The sequence below is a fragment of the Polypterus senegalus genome, chromosome 2 (assembly GCF_016835505.1).
Source record: "Polypterus senegalus isolate Bchr_013 chromosome 2, ASM1683550v1, whole genome shotgun sequence".
NCBI lineage: Eukaryota > Metazoa > Chordata > Cladistia > Polypteriformes > Polypteridae > Polypterus > Polypterus senegalus.
This window is the reverse complement of record NC_053155.1, coordinates 4,747,989-4,765,667: the sequence shown is the minus strand read 5'-3', so window position 1 is coordinate 4,765,667 and position 17,679 is coordinate 4,747,989. Positions and strand designations below refer to the sequence as shown.

General features: G+C 39.7%; 2 protein-coding genes across 5 annotated transcripts in view; both read left to right on the top strand.

Annotated features, from left to right (window-relative positions):
* LOC120521401 overlaps positions 1-17,679 on the top strand; it is a 302,230-nt gene that overhangs the window by 197,816 nt on the left and 86,735 nt on the right. The gene's annotated exons all lie outside the window — the stretch shown is intronic.
* LOC120521507 (NACHT, LRR and PYD domains-containing protein 3-like) overlaps positions 1-17,679 on the top strand; it is a 38,950-nt gene that overhangs the window by 237 nt on the left and 21,034 nt on the right. For both annotated transcript variants that reach the window (XM_039743087.1, XM_039743082.1), the window contains exons 2-3: positions 4,223-4,288; positions 6,427-7,605. In XM_039743087.1, coding sequence (XP_039599021.1) covers positions 6,626-7,605 — 980 coding nt within the window. In that variant the 5' untranslated portion in view covers positions 4,223-4,288; positions 6,427-6,625. The remainder of the gene's footprint in view (positions 1-4,222; positions 4,289-6,426; positions 7,606-17,679) is intronic.

Below are 17,679 nucleotides of genomic sequence, written 5' to 3'. Positions count from 1 at the left end.
TGCGTTTATTCAGAATTACTAAGGTTCTGCAGCTTTAGTTTGCTTCATGGGATTCAACGATAGCTTGACACGTTGAAATGATTCAATAGACAAAATATCTTAATTTCTAAAAGCTTTAGTAAAAATTCAAAGTAAAACAGTTCACACAAAAATAGAGAAATAATTGATATAGCTGAGAAAAGAAAATTTCTTTTATAAGAAAAGTCCTGTTTAAAGCTTCAATATCTTGTTTGTTTCTTGAAGTTATCTCACTTGTAAACTGCAAAATGAGTCTACCAGGCCATGTTAGCAATGAGACAAACTCCAAACACACACTGACTCAATTAACACACATTATTATTTATATAGCAAGAAAGTTCAATCTCATATTAACTTACATGGCGTGAAAGACTACACCATATTCTATGTAGAAGTTAATGTTCTGTAGAGATCACACAAACACTAATATGAATTTAACTTAAGAATTCACTTTCTAAGATTGGCTCTTACATTTCTGACCCCTAATTAGCTATGCAGGAGCTGACATAATTACTATACTATACTTTACTTAATAAGAGCCACTAACTTTACTTTTACATTAACTAACGCAGTTTTCAAGTCACTAATAATAACACTGCAAACAAACATTTAAGGATTTCTTATTTCAAACTTTGGCAGTTTCTTGCAGCAGGCCCAGTTTATCCACAGGTCTGTCCAGTGTGCTGCACACAAACTCTTCTGACTGCCCCTTTGCCATCTGCCATTGTCTTGATGAGTCGCTCCTTTAATTACTCAGGAATTGTGGGACGCAGCATCATCTGCAATTAAAACAACCTCCCTGTTCAAAGTTTCTTCTTGCTGTGAGCCATTTCTGACGTTCTTGAAGTGTTGGTAAATGCTCCTTAGTCCATCTTTTCCAAAACAAACCAACTGTGTATTGAAGTTACTTCCAGCGTCTCCGAGTGTGTTGGTCGTTTTTAGAAAAGAGTCCAGGAGGCTTGTCAGGTTGTGTCTTCATTAACAGCAAGTGATTGGGTGTGAGAGCCTCCAAGTCATTTGGGTCGTCTGATGTCTCTGTCAGAGGTCTGTTATTGATGATTGAGTCAACTTCACACATCATTGTTTGTAGACTTTCATCATCGAGTGTCTGTTGTTTTAGTGTTGAGTTTAGAATCTTTCTTATGCTTCTGATTTGTCTCCCACACACTACACCTTAATAAAAGGCTGATGGTGGATTGAAAATACATTTCTTTCTTCATCATCCGTCCATCCATTATCCAACCCGCTATATCCTAACTACAGTTTCACGGTGGTCTGCTGGAGCCAATCCCAGCCAGCACAGGGCACAAGGCAGGAACAAATCCCGGGCAGGGTACCAGCCCACCACAGGGCACACACACACACACACACACCAAGCACACACTAGGGACAATTCAGGATCACCAATGCACCTAACCTGCATGTCTTTGGACTGTGGAAGGAAACCCATGCAGACACGGGGAGAACATACAAAGTCCATGCAGGGAGAACTCAGGAAGTGAACCCGGGTCTCCTAACTGTGAGGCAGCAGCGCTACCCACTGCTTTATTCATCATACTGTTGCTCATTTTTTCTTGGTCAAGATTTTCAATTATGTCATGTAGAGCTCTTTCTGCTCCAGTAAAGTTTGCTCCATTATCTGAGCGCATGATTTTAACTTGTCCTCTTCTGCACATGATTCGGCATATGGCTTGGATACAAGAATCAGAGTCTAAGCTGTGTGCCATCTCTATGTGCACAGCTCTGGTTGTTAAACAAGTGAAGATTACTCCGTACCTCTTGACCAGACTTCATCCTCTTTTGACTTGAAAGGACCCAAAATAATCGACTCCAACATTAGTGAACAGTGGTTGGTCAGGTAACAAGCAATGTTCTGGAAAATCTGCCATTTTTTGCTCTCCCGCTTTCACATTGTATCTTCTGCATGTTTTGCACTTTGAAATGATTTTCCTGATAGTGGAGCTTGCTTAAGGTATCCAGTATTTCTGGCATAGGTGTGCAAGCCTATAATTGCATCCACAATATCTGATTTTTTTAGGAATGAAGAATTGCAGGATGTTTGGTTTCATCAGGCATTTGTTGAGTCTTCCTCCAACTTTCAGTATCTTGTATAATCGGGTCAAATTTATAGATTTGACTGTTCTTTTTTACACAAAGCTCTTTGCTTTAAAGCATTTAATTCTTCTGGAAATTCTGGCAGTTGACTGAGGCGTATAAGCTTTATTTCAGCTTTTGCTAAGTCTTATAAAGTCAATTAGGTTTGGTTTTAAAGTCAGTTTATACTTTTTCATGTGCTCTGTGATGAGTGATTTTTGTTCATCTGGATTACTTTCAGATTGACTGACTTCTAGTTGAAGCTTTTTACTTTCATGTTTTTAAGTGCAGCAGTATGTCTTTAAACTTGAGGAGCCAAGCCACTGCGTTCTTCAAGCGTAGTCAACCTGAAAAGTGAGTGATTAGTTTGTTGTTGGGCTCTGTCACCTCCTCTGTTCTTGTCATGTTACCCGCACAGATTTTAATCTCTGGATCATCTTCAGAAACTGAACCGTTCAGTTGATCTGGTCTATTTGGCCACTTGTGTTCAGGCTTCAATAAGAAACTTCAAACTTGTGACCACGTGGTGCTTTTGAGAAAGTTTTCTATGCTTAGCCCTCTGGATGCTTGATCAGCCGGATTAAGGGCAGAATGACCGGATGCTCATGGAGTCCCGAATGAGGCACATTACCTGCATTGTGAGGGAGCGTCAGTTACAGCACTACGGCCATGTGGTGCGTTTCCCCGAGGGTGATCAGCTTATAGGATCCTTATTGTTGGGGACTCGAGAGGGTGAACCAGGCCAAGGGGTCACCCACGTAACACCTGGCTGGGCCAGATAGAGGGCCATTTCTGGAGGGTGGGACTGGATTGCGTGTCTGCCTGGGAATTTGCCAACCAGGATCCCGAGCTGTTTCGTCGTGTAGAGGGTACGGCAACGCACTGTACCAGTGCATGCTCCCCAACTTCTCTTGACTTGACTTGTGGTCTGTGGAGCTGTAACAGTTGAAAGAATAAAGAAGAGTGAGGAGGTTACTAGCAGCTGGACTGTCCAGGTGAATGTCCTGGATAACAACAAATAGAAGTGGACTTCCATCATCTGGGATGGAGGAGAGAAGCATGGCCACCTAATTGAAGCTCCTTAGCAGAAGCTCCAAGGGAAAGTGCTGTAGGTGTTGGCATATTTTCTGGATGGATCCATATCTCAGTCAGTGCCACAACCTGTAGAACCCATTGGGTGGCCAATGTTGGTATAAAGTCCACTTTGTCAACTTCAGATTGACAGTTAAACCGGCCAAGAGGAAGGGAGTCTCTGAAGGAGTGGCTTGAAGAAGCAGTTGAAGATTGTCGTTATTACACCCTCTCCTGTTGACAGGACAAAAGAAACATCAGATATCAGTCACAGGAATGTCCTGTACTCACATGTTGAGAAACAGAAGATTACAGAGAAACAGTTCATCTTGTTAAATAAGATTGCCTTGTTCAGTGTCTTTGCTTGATGGACTTGTGTAGGTTTATTTCTTCTGAATGAGGTGATGTTAAAAGTGGTGTCCTTCAGGGGTCAGTGCTGGAGTTGGTGCTCTTTATAATATACACCACATAAACAATCTGATAAGAATATCATAAGTTAAATGTCACAGTTATACCATACTAGATGGAAGGGCAGATAATGGAGAATTAGTTGAATCATTAGAGAAGTACCTAAAAAGAATACAGGAGTGGGGAGATTTGTAGACAGTGAAGTTTAATGTAAGTAAATGTGACAAATGAGATGTTGTCATTTGAATTGGCCTGTTTTTGTACATTGCTCACATGTCCAGTACTCCGATGTTCTGATTCGTCCATCCTGTCTGAGTTTTGCTCTGGACTCTTTACATTGGCATTGCCCTCAATATGCCCACTATTCTACTCTGTGGATCTTCTCATTTCTGAGGTCTCCTTCATGTGGATGACTAACAGCTTCCAAACAAACTGGTTACATGTCACTGGTCTGGCCCTCATGTCCAATTATATGCCTATCACTAATTCATCAAATTTATACACATTTACAATTATAGAGCCCGGTTTTATAAAGTTCAGACCTTCATATTTTAAAGTAAGTAAAGCTTTGTCCACGATGGCCCCCTCACTGCTATGACTGTCCCGTCTGTCTTTATTTCTTTTATCACAGGAAAGAAACTCTTAGAGGAGATGGACACTAGAAACACGTCAACTGTCTCTGACCCTCGTGCTAAAGGTAACTCCTTTCTTTCACACATCTGCTCAGCAGTTCCTCCAGTCCTATGCTCACCAGGGGCCTCATGTATAACGCCGTGCGTAGAACTCGCACTATAACATGGCGTAAGCACAAAAGCTGAAATGTGCTTACGCACAGAAAAATCCAGATGCAGGAATCTGTGCGTACTCCAACTTCCACGTTCTTCGTTACATAAATCCTGATCAGCGTGAAAACTACGCTTCGTGCAGCATTTTATGCGCCCAAATCCTCCAAATTACGCCTATTTGAATATGCAAATCAATATAAATCGCCCTTAAGCGCAGCCTTCTGTGAAAAGACAATGGGAAAAGCACGGGGAAAATATAAGAATTTCAGCGAATACCAAGTGGAGGCAAAGGAAAAACATTCTATTTGTTCAAATAAACCGTGGTATAATCAACAAAATGAAGTTGAACGAGTGACATAGCGTGTTGGAGAAACTTGAAAGCTCACATTCACAAAATGCACAGTGCCGGAAATAAAAGAAGTCACATATCAAAGTCGCAATGAAAAGAAGAGTTGTAAGCCCACTGTCTGAGTGTCATATGAAAGCTTATTAGGGTACAGAGAAAAAGGCACGGTGGGGAAAAAGCACGAAATGTCAACTTTAATCTCGACATTTCCACTTTAATCACGTAGTTTATTTTGTCATTTAGTAGAACATTATAAACTTCATCTTAAAATCGTTTAATTAACCAGTTTCTCAAATCACATCGTAATTAAAGTAGCGCGTTAAATGCTTTGTTTTGTATTTGATCTTCTACTCGTATGTGCTCTATGTGTGTGAATCACTACTTGCTTCTTAAACCGTCTCTCTTCCTCCAACTGGACACAGAGTCCATTACATTCGTGATATTACAGCTCTCTGAATAACTAAAATACTGAGATGTATACGTGATGTCATTTTCATGATGATAGAAGCTAAAGCACATTATTAAACATGTGTTTCATGAGCCTCGTGCTCATGACAAGCATTATCTTTTGTCGAAATTTGTGCTGCGTTTTTAGCTGTGTTGATATTTTCTCTTTCTGTTTTATATTCAGTATATATTGGCGTGGCCGCCCCAAGAGTCCTTGCTTTTCTTTCTCCAAGTAACCGATCGCCACACAATCAGCTCTGTAATAGAAGTTAAGCCATCTGTAAGCTTAGCGCCGATTCTTCAAAACGTTTAAAGAACATTGAAATATCTTCGTAGTACATGTTTAATTATTCTATCCTTCGCGACACTCCAAGTGAAGGATTATTTAAATGAAGTTAAAGTTTTATATGTATAATTTAATAAACATATTTTGCTGCATTTCACCTTAAAAATGATATCGTCATCATATGTAAATCGCGCTTTATAAAAGTGGCTCAGGTTGTGAGATATTATAACTGTAGTGCAAGTTTACAGTGGGGTGATTGTACTTATAAGTACAAACCGTTCTACAAGGAGCAATTGATTGAGTGCATTTAAAGTTCTTGGGATTAAACTGTTTCTGAACCGCGAGGTCCGTACAGGAAAGGCTTTAAAACATTTTGCAGTGGCTGAGACAGCGTGTGCTTAAAACTGTATACCGATAATTCTCTTTCCGATCAGCTGCTGCTGTGATTCACACTCAGATACAGTGATATAAATACTCCGAGTCGTGCAGTGAGAGGAATATGGAAAAAGATGATCCGCTGTGGCAACTCCTAACGGGAGGAGCTGAAAGAAGAAGAAGAAGAAGAAGAAGTGAGAGTAACAACGCTAAAGCAGTTATGGTATTTGGAATACTATGGCTGTTCCTGGACCATTATATTGTTCGAGTTAATTACAATCAGATGCATTACACTAATAAACAATATGCGGTTAGTTTCTGTGTATTTATAAAGCCGCGTCATGAAAATAATGTGTAATCACACAAGAACAGTACCATTGCTTTGGCGCTGGGTGCCGCCAGTTTGCAAAACGGCGGAGAACTTATGCGACAAGGCATGAGGTACCGTGGAAAAGTGCGTGGCTTTACGCCAAGTGTAGGTTTTATACATGCGATTTGAGCGTGGAAAAGTTCTTCACGTAACATTTCTGTCGCGTACGCACACGTTTATACATGAGGCCCCAGATCTCCTCATTTATTCTCATTTGGACTTCTAGACCTCCATGAGACACACAGACAGGCTGTGTCTGAATCCACAAGAACTCTGGGGCTCAGGCTTGTCCTGGAGATCTACACACCACAGCTGTGGGCTTTGAGACTCGATACACAGAGTTGGTGGCCATTGAACAGGACCCTAGAAACCATAAGGTGACTAAACATGAACTTGTGAAGACTGGGAGGATCCATGAAGAGCTCATGAAGAAAGGAGCAGCAGAGAAATGTGAGCGAATCTGGATTGAGCAGCTGTTTAGGAAAAGTCCTGTAAGTGTAAATCCAGTCAACATCATAGTGGTCAGTGGGATCGCCGGAATAGGGAAGACCACCATGATTCAGAAGATCATGTATGACTGGGCCAGAGGCACTCAGTACCAAAGGTTTGCATTTGTGTTCTTGTTTAAATTCAGGGAGCTCAACCTCCTGGACAATGAGCCACAGATGTCTCTGACTGCACTGATTGAATGGCACTATAAACATCTCACTCATGACAAACTAATAGAAATCCTGCAGAAACCTGAATCTCTGCTCTTTATACTCGATGGACTGGAGGAATACAAACACAAACTGGACTTCACACACAGTCAGCTCTGCTCAGACCCAGATGTTGAGGTGCCTGTACACATCCTGGTCACCAGTCTGGTCAGTCAGACATTACTGAAGGGCTGCTCAGTCCTGATAACAAGCAGACCAACAGCCCTGGAAGCCATGGACATGAAAATAGTCGATCAGTTTGTAGAGATCCTGGGGTTCTTCCTTGATCAAAGGCTGATGTACTGTAAGAATTTCTTTGTTGACACTGCTCTGGCTGCTGAGGCTTTTCAGTATGTCAAGAAGAACACCATCCTGTACTCAATGTGCTTCATCCCCTCGTACTGCTGGATGATCTGCTCTGTGTTGAAGAGACACTTCATGACACCCGAAAAAGCCAAAAGTGAAGCTCTGCAAGTAGGTCAGTGGCTCTGTGAGACTCAGAATAAGGTGTTAATTAGAGAGATCATTGGACAGGATTTAAAGATGAACTTTAGAAGCCCCACGTTATCTGATGTGGACTGTGCTGTGCTGACCGCTGTCATCAGCTGCTGTGGAGAACTTAAAGAACTTAACCTGTCAGGCACACCTCTGACCACCGAGTGCATCAAGATACTGGAGCCGGGGCTCAGCTGCTGCAGTAAAGTCTGGTGAGTGATGCGACTTTGACGAGTTTTATCTGTCAGTAATGCCACTTTGTGTCAGGGCACTGAGCTCCACTGTCATAGGACCTTCTAATAAGCCCAACCTACTCAACAGGAGGTGAGGTCAACTACTAATTACACAATAATTATGCCATCTTATTCTCGATGATCCTTTACAACTCGTCTGAACCATCCTGACCTCACACTGTCATATCTGTTTCAGACTCCCTCGTGCAGACAATGAGCCAGTACTACTGGTGTAGATGAGCAGATTAAAAAGATGGATGAAAATTCTCATATTCTTACTGCATTAGTTAGTAATTAATCAATGATGTGAAACATCCTATTGTGTGAATGTGACCATAGTGCCTGAGAACTAAATCTAAAGTGTGATTACGAGAGTGCAGAGAACTGTTCACAATTTGCAAAATCCCAGATGAATCGATGAATCTCCAGTTCCTTTGCACCATCAGCAGACAAACTGTGGGCCAAAAAAAATACATGGCCAGGGTGCTGGAGGTTTGATTTTTCACAATGATGCATTGATTACTGAGTTTAATTCTTTTTATTTCTTGTTATACTCACCACATGAACTGACTACCTCATCTACCTTCTGTGGTGGTTCTGTTCAGAGTTCCTTGTGTATTTCTAAAGTCCTCACCTTCTTCATGAGATGGAGTTTAGTAGTCCAGTGCAGGACCCTGGTCTCAGCCCCTTGTCCTCCTAAACGTCTTCATTCACTACTCAGAGCTCATGACCACAGGTGAGGATCAGTTGGTGGGCTGATCACTAAATAATGAGCTTCATCTGAGGACTTTGCTCCTCTTCACCACCCCTGCCATCTTTAGAGGGGCTTTATCCTCCTGCTCCTTCTGATACTTCAGATTTTCTGTTGAACGTCAAGGCCGGACTGCTTTGTTTGTTTCCATCGCACTAAAGCACCTCATAGCATGCTGACACTCAGCCCACTTTGGTGCTTTTAGTACTAATCCGCCTGTTATCATTGTGTTTGTGATTTGAAGGAGTGCTTCACTTTGCTGGTGATGTTCTTCAAATGTAGCACCTCTTTTTTAGCTGTTCCTAATTTAATAACTCAGTGTATCACATGTATTGCCAAAAAGTCAGGAAAGTGGTTGATAATGCTGACTCCACGCTTCCCTTCCACAAACTCCAGAAACTGCATGATGCTCTTGATACTGTACCCCCATGTAAACACATATGAGATAGACGGTCAGCCCTGACTGATGGGTCAGGCTCATCACAGTCATTCCTCTCATCCTCCTCTTCCTCTCTCACACTACTTTTACATTTGGTGCAGTCTGTGCTCTGCTGACCTGTGGCAATGGTAGCCAAACTCTCTGACTTGTTACTCTTTTTTTTGCTAGTCCACTGCTAGTAGCTTTGTCTTTTATTTACTTTACATGGCCCTGTTCACTATATTGACCTTCTGTGAGCATCTCTTGTTGACCATCTGTCCCTTCAGGTGTTCTCTGTCAGTGGCTGCCCACCAAGGCTCTCCTCACCTTTTACATTTGTTTTGGAGGAGGCACAGCAGTGCCATCTTTAGGACTTTAGTGCCACTTTAACGACTGACACCTCCTCCTCTTCAGTGCTCACCTCCACATTTTTACTGACACTGTCTTCAGACATTCTACCAGCTTCAGCCGGTGCACTCTGTCTTGTGTTAGTGCTGCGGCTCATTTTTGAATGTGTGCATTATATTTTTATGGTCAATTATTTTGTCTCAGTTTGTGTTGGTGATTACTGGGATTGCATTGCAAACGTCTTGCTTGTGGATTTGTTGAGCTAAGATCTTATTAGCTTTCTCTCCATGTTCATAGTAATGATCTCTTGATTTAAAGATGAGTTGTTCAGTTTATTTAGTTGTTAAGGGGCTGAGTTCTGAATGCAGAGCCTTATGAAGTGCTTCACCTGGACACCTGAGATGTTCTTCATCTATTCTAGTAATTTTGCTGATTAGCTCTGATACCGTCTTGGTTTCCAATTTATTTTTGTGGGAAAGATTTGAGATAATCTGTCCTCTTAAGAAGGCCTTCAGAGTTTCCCAGAGTATTCCTGCAGAGACCTTAGAGGATGTATTTGTTTGGACATAAATTCTGGACAGTTCTCATCTGTTAATAAAAGTGAATTAAGACACCATCTGCGAAGTGAGTGTGTGGGGCATAATGACTTTAGCTCCAAAATCAAAGAGGCATGGTCGAAAATAACAATAGCGTTGTACATGCAAGATTAAATCACATGCAAGAAATTATTATCTACAAAGAAATAATCAATTCTTGAGTTGAAATGATGCACTGGTGAGTAGAAGGAATATGTTCTTGAGTTTGGGTTTTGAAATCTCCAGGGGTCTGCAAATGCTCTGGTCAGTTACAAACTGTGTAATTGTCTTTGTAGTGTTAGACGTCATCAGCCCTGTGACAGGAGTCCTATCTAAGAGTGGATTTAAAACACAACTAAAGTCCCCAGCCATTATAATTTTATGAATGTTCACATTTGGAATGGATGCAAATACATTTTGGATTACATTTTGAGTCCCTATCATCCATATTGGCTGTGTAGATATTTATCAAAATCACTTTACAGTTAAATAAATTACCCATGACAATAGCATATCTCCCTTTCGAATCAGATATTATATCTAATGCTACAAATGAGACTGTTCTGTGTATAAGAATTCTGACACCTCTTGTTTTCATTGTAAAGCTGGAATGCAATATTTGGTCAGTCCAGTCTCTGTGCAGCTGATTATTAAACTGATCCATACTTAATAAGTGGGTCTCCTGTTAAAATACTATTTTTGCGTTTAGACCTGTTAGGTGAAAGAATACTTTCTTTCTCTTTAATTTATTATTGAGACCTTTAACATTCCTGCTCACAAAGTTAACTGTTTGGTTATGGAGACATTGCTTCTGAACCTTTTTTGTCATTTTGTAGTCTTAATTTAAGATAAGACAGCTTTGACTTTAATTTCCAGTTTTCACAGGAGTTATTACCATGTAGCCAATTGTTATGTTGGCACTTATAATTATAAGGATTAAAAGGACTGATTAGAGATAGCTTGCTCTCTTTCTCAAACCCCCCTAGTACCCCGGCTCCCCCATTTTGCCTCCCCACGTGAGGCTGGACCCCACTTCATAAAGTCCCAGTCCTCTGACATACCTAGAGACAGAGCAGGTCCAAAACAAACAAGCCCCCCAGCAGCAGCGTATAAGGATCAAAATAAGATATCGATTGACAATACAGTCCAAATACTGTAAGCATAAAATATAATCTTGAACAGTCTTGGGAGAGTAACCCAGGGAATGATGCTAAACAGTAGCCCTGGATAAACATAATAAGCCCTAATACAATAAACCAAGGCTACGATGTAAAACAGTCCACTAAAAAAAGAATTACACATACATATATGCATATAATAGTAATTAAAACATTAACAAAAAATGGCTGAAAAGGAAATAGGATGTATAATTATGGTACCAGTATCAATGCAAGCAGATCAAACAGCAGGTAAAATCTTTTTTGCCATGCCAGGTCATGTGACTCACGATCATTTTTCAAAAAGTGTCAGGATCAGATTTATTAGCTCTTTTTCTGCTTCTTCCATAGAAGTAAAAATGTAGAACTTGCCTTGAATGTCCCCTTTCAGACTGGCAGGATTCAAGAGGCTGTATCTGATCTTGGCTTTCCATAATTACTGTTTAATGTTATAAAATGGCTTAGTAAATGTGACACTGTTCCCCTAGCTGAGGCGTCACCAGATGGATACTCGTTCCTTCATAAGTCTAGAGATTCTGGTCGAGGAGGAGGCCTTGGAATAATTCATTGTAACAAAATGCAAATCACTCCTAAAAATTTAGGCAACTTTACATCCTTTGAGGCATTCATTTTAAATATGAAAACAGATTCCAACACAATTATAGTGCTAGTCTACAGACCACCAGGGCCATATTCATTGTTCATGACTGAATTTAGCAACCTTCTGTCTGATTTGGCATAAATTATGATCACGTAGTTCTGATGGGGATTTTAATGTACACATTGATGTGGAAACTGACACTTTTAGCAAATGTTTTACTTATTTGTTAAATTCAGTAGGATTTTGTCAGATTGTCAAAGGTCCAACTCATAATCATAACCATACATTAGATTTAATTATAACTTACAAAGTTGAAATTCAAAATTTAAATATTACTCCATTAAATGTAGTTATTTCCGATCACTTCTTAATTACGTTTGATTTAGTTCTGCCCATGCCAGCACTCAGATTAAAACAAAGACAGTGCGACATCTAGATTGTAATTCTGCTTCAAAATTTATAGATACCTTGAGTAAGTCGAGTGTAATTGTGGAAAACCATTTAGATCAGTTAACATCAAATGTAAACGTGGAAAACAATTTAGATCAGCTAACATCACATTATAATGTGACCTTGAGAGATGCTCTGGACACAGTGGCTCCCCTAAATACAAAAGTGATCAAAGCACATAGAAACTCTCCCTGGTTTAATGAAAACACTCGAGCTCTTAAATTAGAGTGTCGAAAACTGGGCGCAGATGGAGAACAACAAAGCTACATGTCTTTCAAATTGCATGGACAGAGAGTGTTAATAAATATAAAAGGCCCTCTTTAAAGCTCGCTCAGAATACTATTCTACATTAATAGATAGCAATAATAAAAATCCTAGGGTACTTTTTAGAGCAGTGGCTAAATTAACAAATGGGAATTCAGATCAACAGTGCAAAATACCAACAGATATTAGCAGTACAGACTTTATGAACTTCTTCAATGAGAAAATTAAAAATATAAGATCCCAGATCTCAGCATCACAGTACAAACCAAATACTAGCTTAGCAGACCCTGCTCACATTGCATTCAGCACTTTAATAATTTTAATCCTGTAACTGAGCAGGAAGTCTTAACTTTAATTTAAAATGAAGCCCACTACTTGTTCCCTAGATCCAGTGCCAACAAAACTAGTAAAAGTGCAATGGATGTTCTTGTAGCACCATTCTAACATTATCAATAGTTCATTATTGCATGGCACAGTACCTGATGCACTAAAAGTGTCAGTCATTAAACCTTTACTTAAAAAGTCAGACCTAGACCCACACATACTAAATAACTATAGGCCTATTTCAAATTTACCATTTCTCTCTAAAATACTAGAAAAGTAGTCGCCAGTCAGCTTCAGTCACACCTTACGCATTACAATTTATTTGAGAAATTCCAGTCTGGCTTTCGCACTGGTCATAGTACAGAAACGGCACTAACACGGGTTGTAAATGACATTCTGATATCCTCTGATGAAGGAAATTCCACTGTAATTATGTTGTTGGACTTAAGTGCAGCGTTTGACACCATTGACCATTCTATTTTACTGCACAGGCTAGAAAGCGATGTTGGGCTTACAGGCCCGTGCTCGCTTGGTTCAGTTCTTATTTATCAAATCGATTCCAGTATGTACAGAAATGTGCTGACAGTACTCCATCATTATACACAGAAGTTCAATATGGTGTCCGCAGGGCTCAGTACTGGGACCTTTACTGTTTTCACTTTACATGCTTCCACTGGGATCTCTCATTAGGAAACATAATGTTAATTTTCACTCGTATGCAGATGACACCCAGTTATACCTTTCATTTAAATCAAATGAAGTTTCTCCGATGTTGTCTTTAATTAGTTGTGTTAGTGAATTAAAGGAATGGATGAATGAGAACTACTTGTCTTTAAATACAGATAAAACAGAGATGTTAATTGTTGGAGGGAATGACGCTGATCACAGCAATATTTTGTCGTCATTTAACTCAGTTGGAATCCCAATTAATTTTACTGAATCAGCCCGCAATCTAGGAGTTATCTTTGACTCTAGCATGTCATTTAAAGCGCATATTACAAAGTCGTCCAAAACATGTTTTTCCATCTTAAAAATATTAGGAAATTAAGGCGCTTTCTAAATAAACAGGATTGTGAGAAATTAATTCATGCATTTATCTCTAGTAGGATTGACTACTGCAATGCGGTGTTCACTGGCTGTTCAAACTGTTCTCTATACAGCCTCCAGTTAATCCAAAATGCGCTGCAAGAATTATTACAAGAACAAGAAAATATGAACACATAACCCCAGTTCTTAAATCTTTACACTGGCTCCCAGTTAAATTTAGGGCAGATTTCAAAATCCTCCTTTTAACATATAAAGCATTAAATGGCCAAGGTCCGCTTACTTGTCTGAACTTATCATGACTTACAAACCTGAGCGCACATTAAGATCTCAAGATGCCGGTCTGCTTAGGATTCCAAGGATTAATAAAATAACAGTGGGAGGTCGAGCTTTTAGTTACAGGGCCCCTAAACTGTGGAATGGTCTTCCTGCTTCCATAAGAGATGCCCCCTCGGTCTCAGCCTTTAAATCCCGGCTGAAGACTCACTACTTCAGTTTAGCATATCCTGACTAGAGCTGCTGATTAACTGTACATACTGCATCTCTGTTGTTAGTCATTAGCACTATAACATAAGTAACATGATAATTATATTTGAATACTAACCCTCACCTATTCTGTTTCTTTTCTCGGTACCCAAATGTGGCCATTGGTGCCACGCCCACCTGCCAAGTTGTTTGCCTGCCTATGGTAAAGTCATCCCTGATGGAGGATCACAGGAATCATGGGAAAGAGAGGTCCTTTCATCGGAGCAATGTTTCAGCCGTGGCATGGCCAAATGGAGATGCAGCTAGATGGATGAGGTCTCCAGGACTCTAAAATATCCAAACCTAATTATGTCATATCATCTACTGTTAAACCGTAATTCTAAAATTTTTATTATGCTGTCTTAAGGAATTGTTCTGTTGTGTATATTGTATTGTATTGACCCCCTACTTTTGACACCTACTGCACGCCCAACCTACCTGGAAAGGGGTCTCTCTTTGAACTGCCTTTCCCGAGGTTTCTTCCATTTTCCTACAAGGTTTTTATTGGGAGTTTTTCCTTGTCTTCTCAGAGAGTCAAGGCTGGGGGCTGTCAAAAGGCAGGGCCTGTTAAAGCCCATTGCGGCACTTCCTGTGTGATTTTGGGCTATACAAAAATAAACTGTATAAACTGTATTGTATTGTAAAATGTGGCACATTTAGCAACGGTTGAAGGTGAGAAATCAGGGAAAATATAACTGTGGTTATTTTTAAATATAATCTCTTGTTTTCTGTCTGAGAAATAACATTATATGTAGTGTAAATTGTAATTTTTCAAAAAGCACGATGAGAGTCCTAGGTTTTGAGGTATTCGATCCACATATGTGATAAGCTGCTGCTATCTTGGTGTCTGATTGTTTGATTTTTCCTCTCCGATTACTTTAAAGTATAGTTCACCTCTGAATTTCACTGGGTTTGGACTTTCATGATTCTCAGGGAGACCTTTGATTCTAATATTATTCCTTCTGCATCCATCTTCTAGTGCAGCTAGTCTGTCTCCAAGCACTTTGCATTCAGAATTTGCAGCCGTTGACAGTTGTTCAGCTATTTCAATATGAGCCCCGAATATTTGCTTAACAGTAGAATTACCAGAGCCTATGAAAAATCTCGTAGATCCATCCCACCTTAAATTTCTTTGCACCTCTCCATCAGCGTCTTTTGTCCTGTAAATGTGTTGATAAGCTGCAAGCAGCAAGCAGCCTACTATCACATCCCCACCGCCGGACAGTTTTCTCAGCTCAAATCTGTTTACCTGCGTGTCAGTTGCTTAGAGTTGTATAGAGTGAATGACACCTTTTATAAATACTATATCATTATTTGGAACACATGCATTTCATGTGTGTTCCGTGTCTACATAGATCTATGTACAGTAAACACATTGTTAAAACAGAAACGTTATAATAATTGATAAAATGTAGACATGAAGTGTATAATGTGTGAAGCTTGAATTCCAAATATCAAATAAACATTTTCACAAAAGGTACAAATATAACAGAACAAGTGTGCTTCTATTCAAGAATATAACTGCAGAAAAAGAATCTGCTTTAGGGTGCAACATCAACACGCATTTACTATGACTGTTTCGGTGGTGCAACGGTATCAACTGATGACTGGTAATCAAAACTTCACAGGTTTCATCACGGACGAGTCCTTTTTGAGAAGAGAGCTGCTCTTATTCTTACTATTTTAGAATAAAAACATACATTTGATTTCAGCCTGTAACAGCCAGTGTAAATGTATGATACTTGTAAAGGTTAGCTTTGTTTTTTTTTTTTTAATTCAGTTTTATTCTCTCCGTCGCGTTCACGATCCTAATCTGACACTGCTGTTTTCACATAAAGACGCACTATAGCTCTGCAGTCTACTTGTGACTTTCACACTAGTGTTTAGATCTGGACAGTGCATGTGCGGCAAAAAAAAGTTTAACTGCATTCTTGTACCATTTAATTGCATTCTCGCACTTTTGCCATCGTTGTACTTTGTATATGTACACGGGAAGCTCTTCAGTCTACATGTGACTTTACACTGTACAAAGTAAGTTAATAAATCAAGGTTAATAAGTAAATAACATTCGATCTGGCTCTTATATACAAAGTACAGCGACGCCAGCATCCACCTGCAGCTATAGACTCTCCACGCTAGTGTTTAAATCTGGACAGTGCCATTGCTCAAAACATTAACATTTATATGTTACTTACATCTTGCCTGAACAAGGGGCCTGAGTTGCCTCGAAAGCTTGCATATTGTAATCTTTTTAGTTAGCCAATAAAAGGTGTCATTTTGCTTGACTTTTCACTATGTTACTTACATAAAAGCCAGATCGAATGTTATTTACCTTAATTTATTTACTTACTTCCTACAGCGTAAAGTCACAAGTAGACTGCAGAGCTTTCTGTGTTTGATCGACACGGGCATGCTCAAAAAATACGTGTAATGCCACAAAAAGTGCCTGCTGACACTTTAGTACGCAAGCAATGGTACAAGAATGCAGTTTAATTTTTTTTTGGAGCACATACACCGTCCAGATCTAAACACTAGCGTGGAGAGTCACTTGCATATTGAACAGTCTATAGTTGCAGGTGGAAGCTACCGTCACTGTACTTTGTATATAAGAGCCAGATCAAATGTTATTTACTTATTTACCTTTATTTATTTACTTACTTCCTACAGTGTAAAGTCACAAGTAGACTGCAGGGCTATAGCGCGTCTTTATGTGAAAACAGCAGTGTCAGATGGGGTGGATGGATGGGGGTAGGATCATGAACATGACTGAGAGAATAAAACTGAATAAAAAAAACAAAGCTAACCTTCACAAATAGCATACATTTACAGCGGCTGTTACAGACAGAAATCAAATGTATGTTTTTTTTTCTAAGATAGTAAGAATACAAGCAGCTCACTTATCAAAATGGACTCATCTGTGATTGAACCCATGAAGTTTTGATTTCCAGTCAACAGTTGATACCGTTGATACCAAACCAGAAGATGATACCAGAGAAACATTAAAGAATATTTATGTCAATTTACCTCAGTATAAAAGTGAGGTCAGCGTGCCTAAAAATGTTGGAGACACTCTCTTTTGCGCTTGTACTGCACATCTGTCTTTCTTTGCAAGAACCAACAGTAGTCACCCATCATGCTCGGAATTAATTTTTCCAGATATCAGTTTTCCATCACCTTTATATCTTGATGAAATCTTTCCCCATGCTCCTCTCTGACATCTCTTAGATTTGGTTGATAAAAGTCGAGATGAGAATGTAAAAAATGGCTCTTCAGTGACATTCTGGCTTCCGTAAGCTAATATACTTTCAGCATATTCTCCACAAACTCAGTATAATTCTCCGCTCTGTGACTGTAAAGAAAATTCTTGACAACCTGCACAAATGAGGATGCTGACTCAGTTGGCTTCAGTTTCCTTTTGAACTCCTCATCAAGCATCAGTTAACGTATTTCGGGCCAACAAAAAGACCTTCCTTAATTTTGGCTTCACTTTTCTTGAGACCAAATTTATTTCTTCAATGCTGAGATGCATCGCCTTTACTGTCCAGTCACCCTTGTTGTCAAAGACCTGGAACATCATAACTAAAAAATGGGAAGTG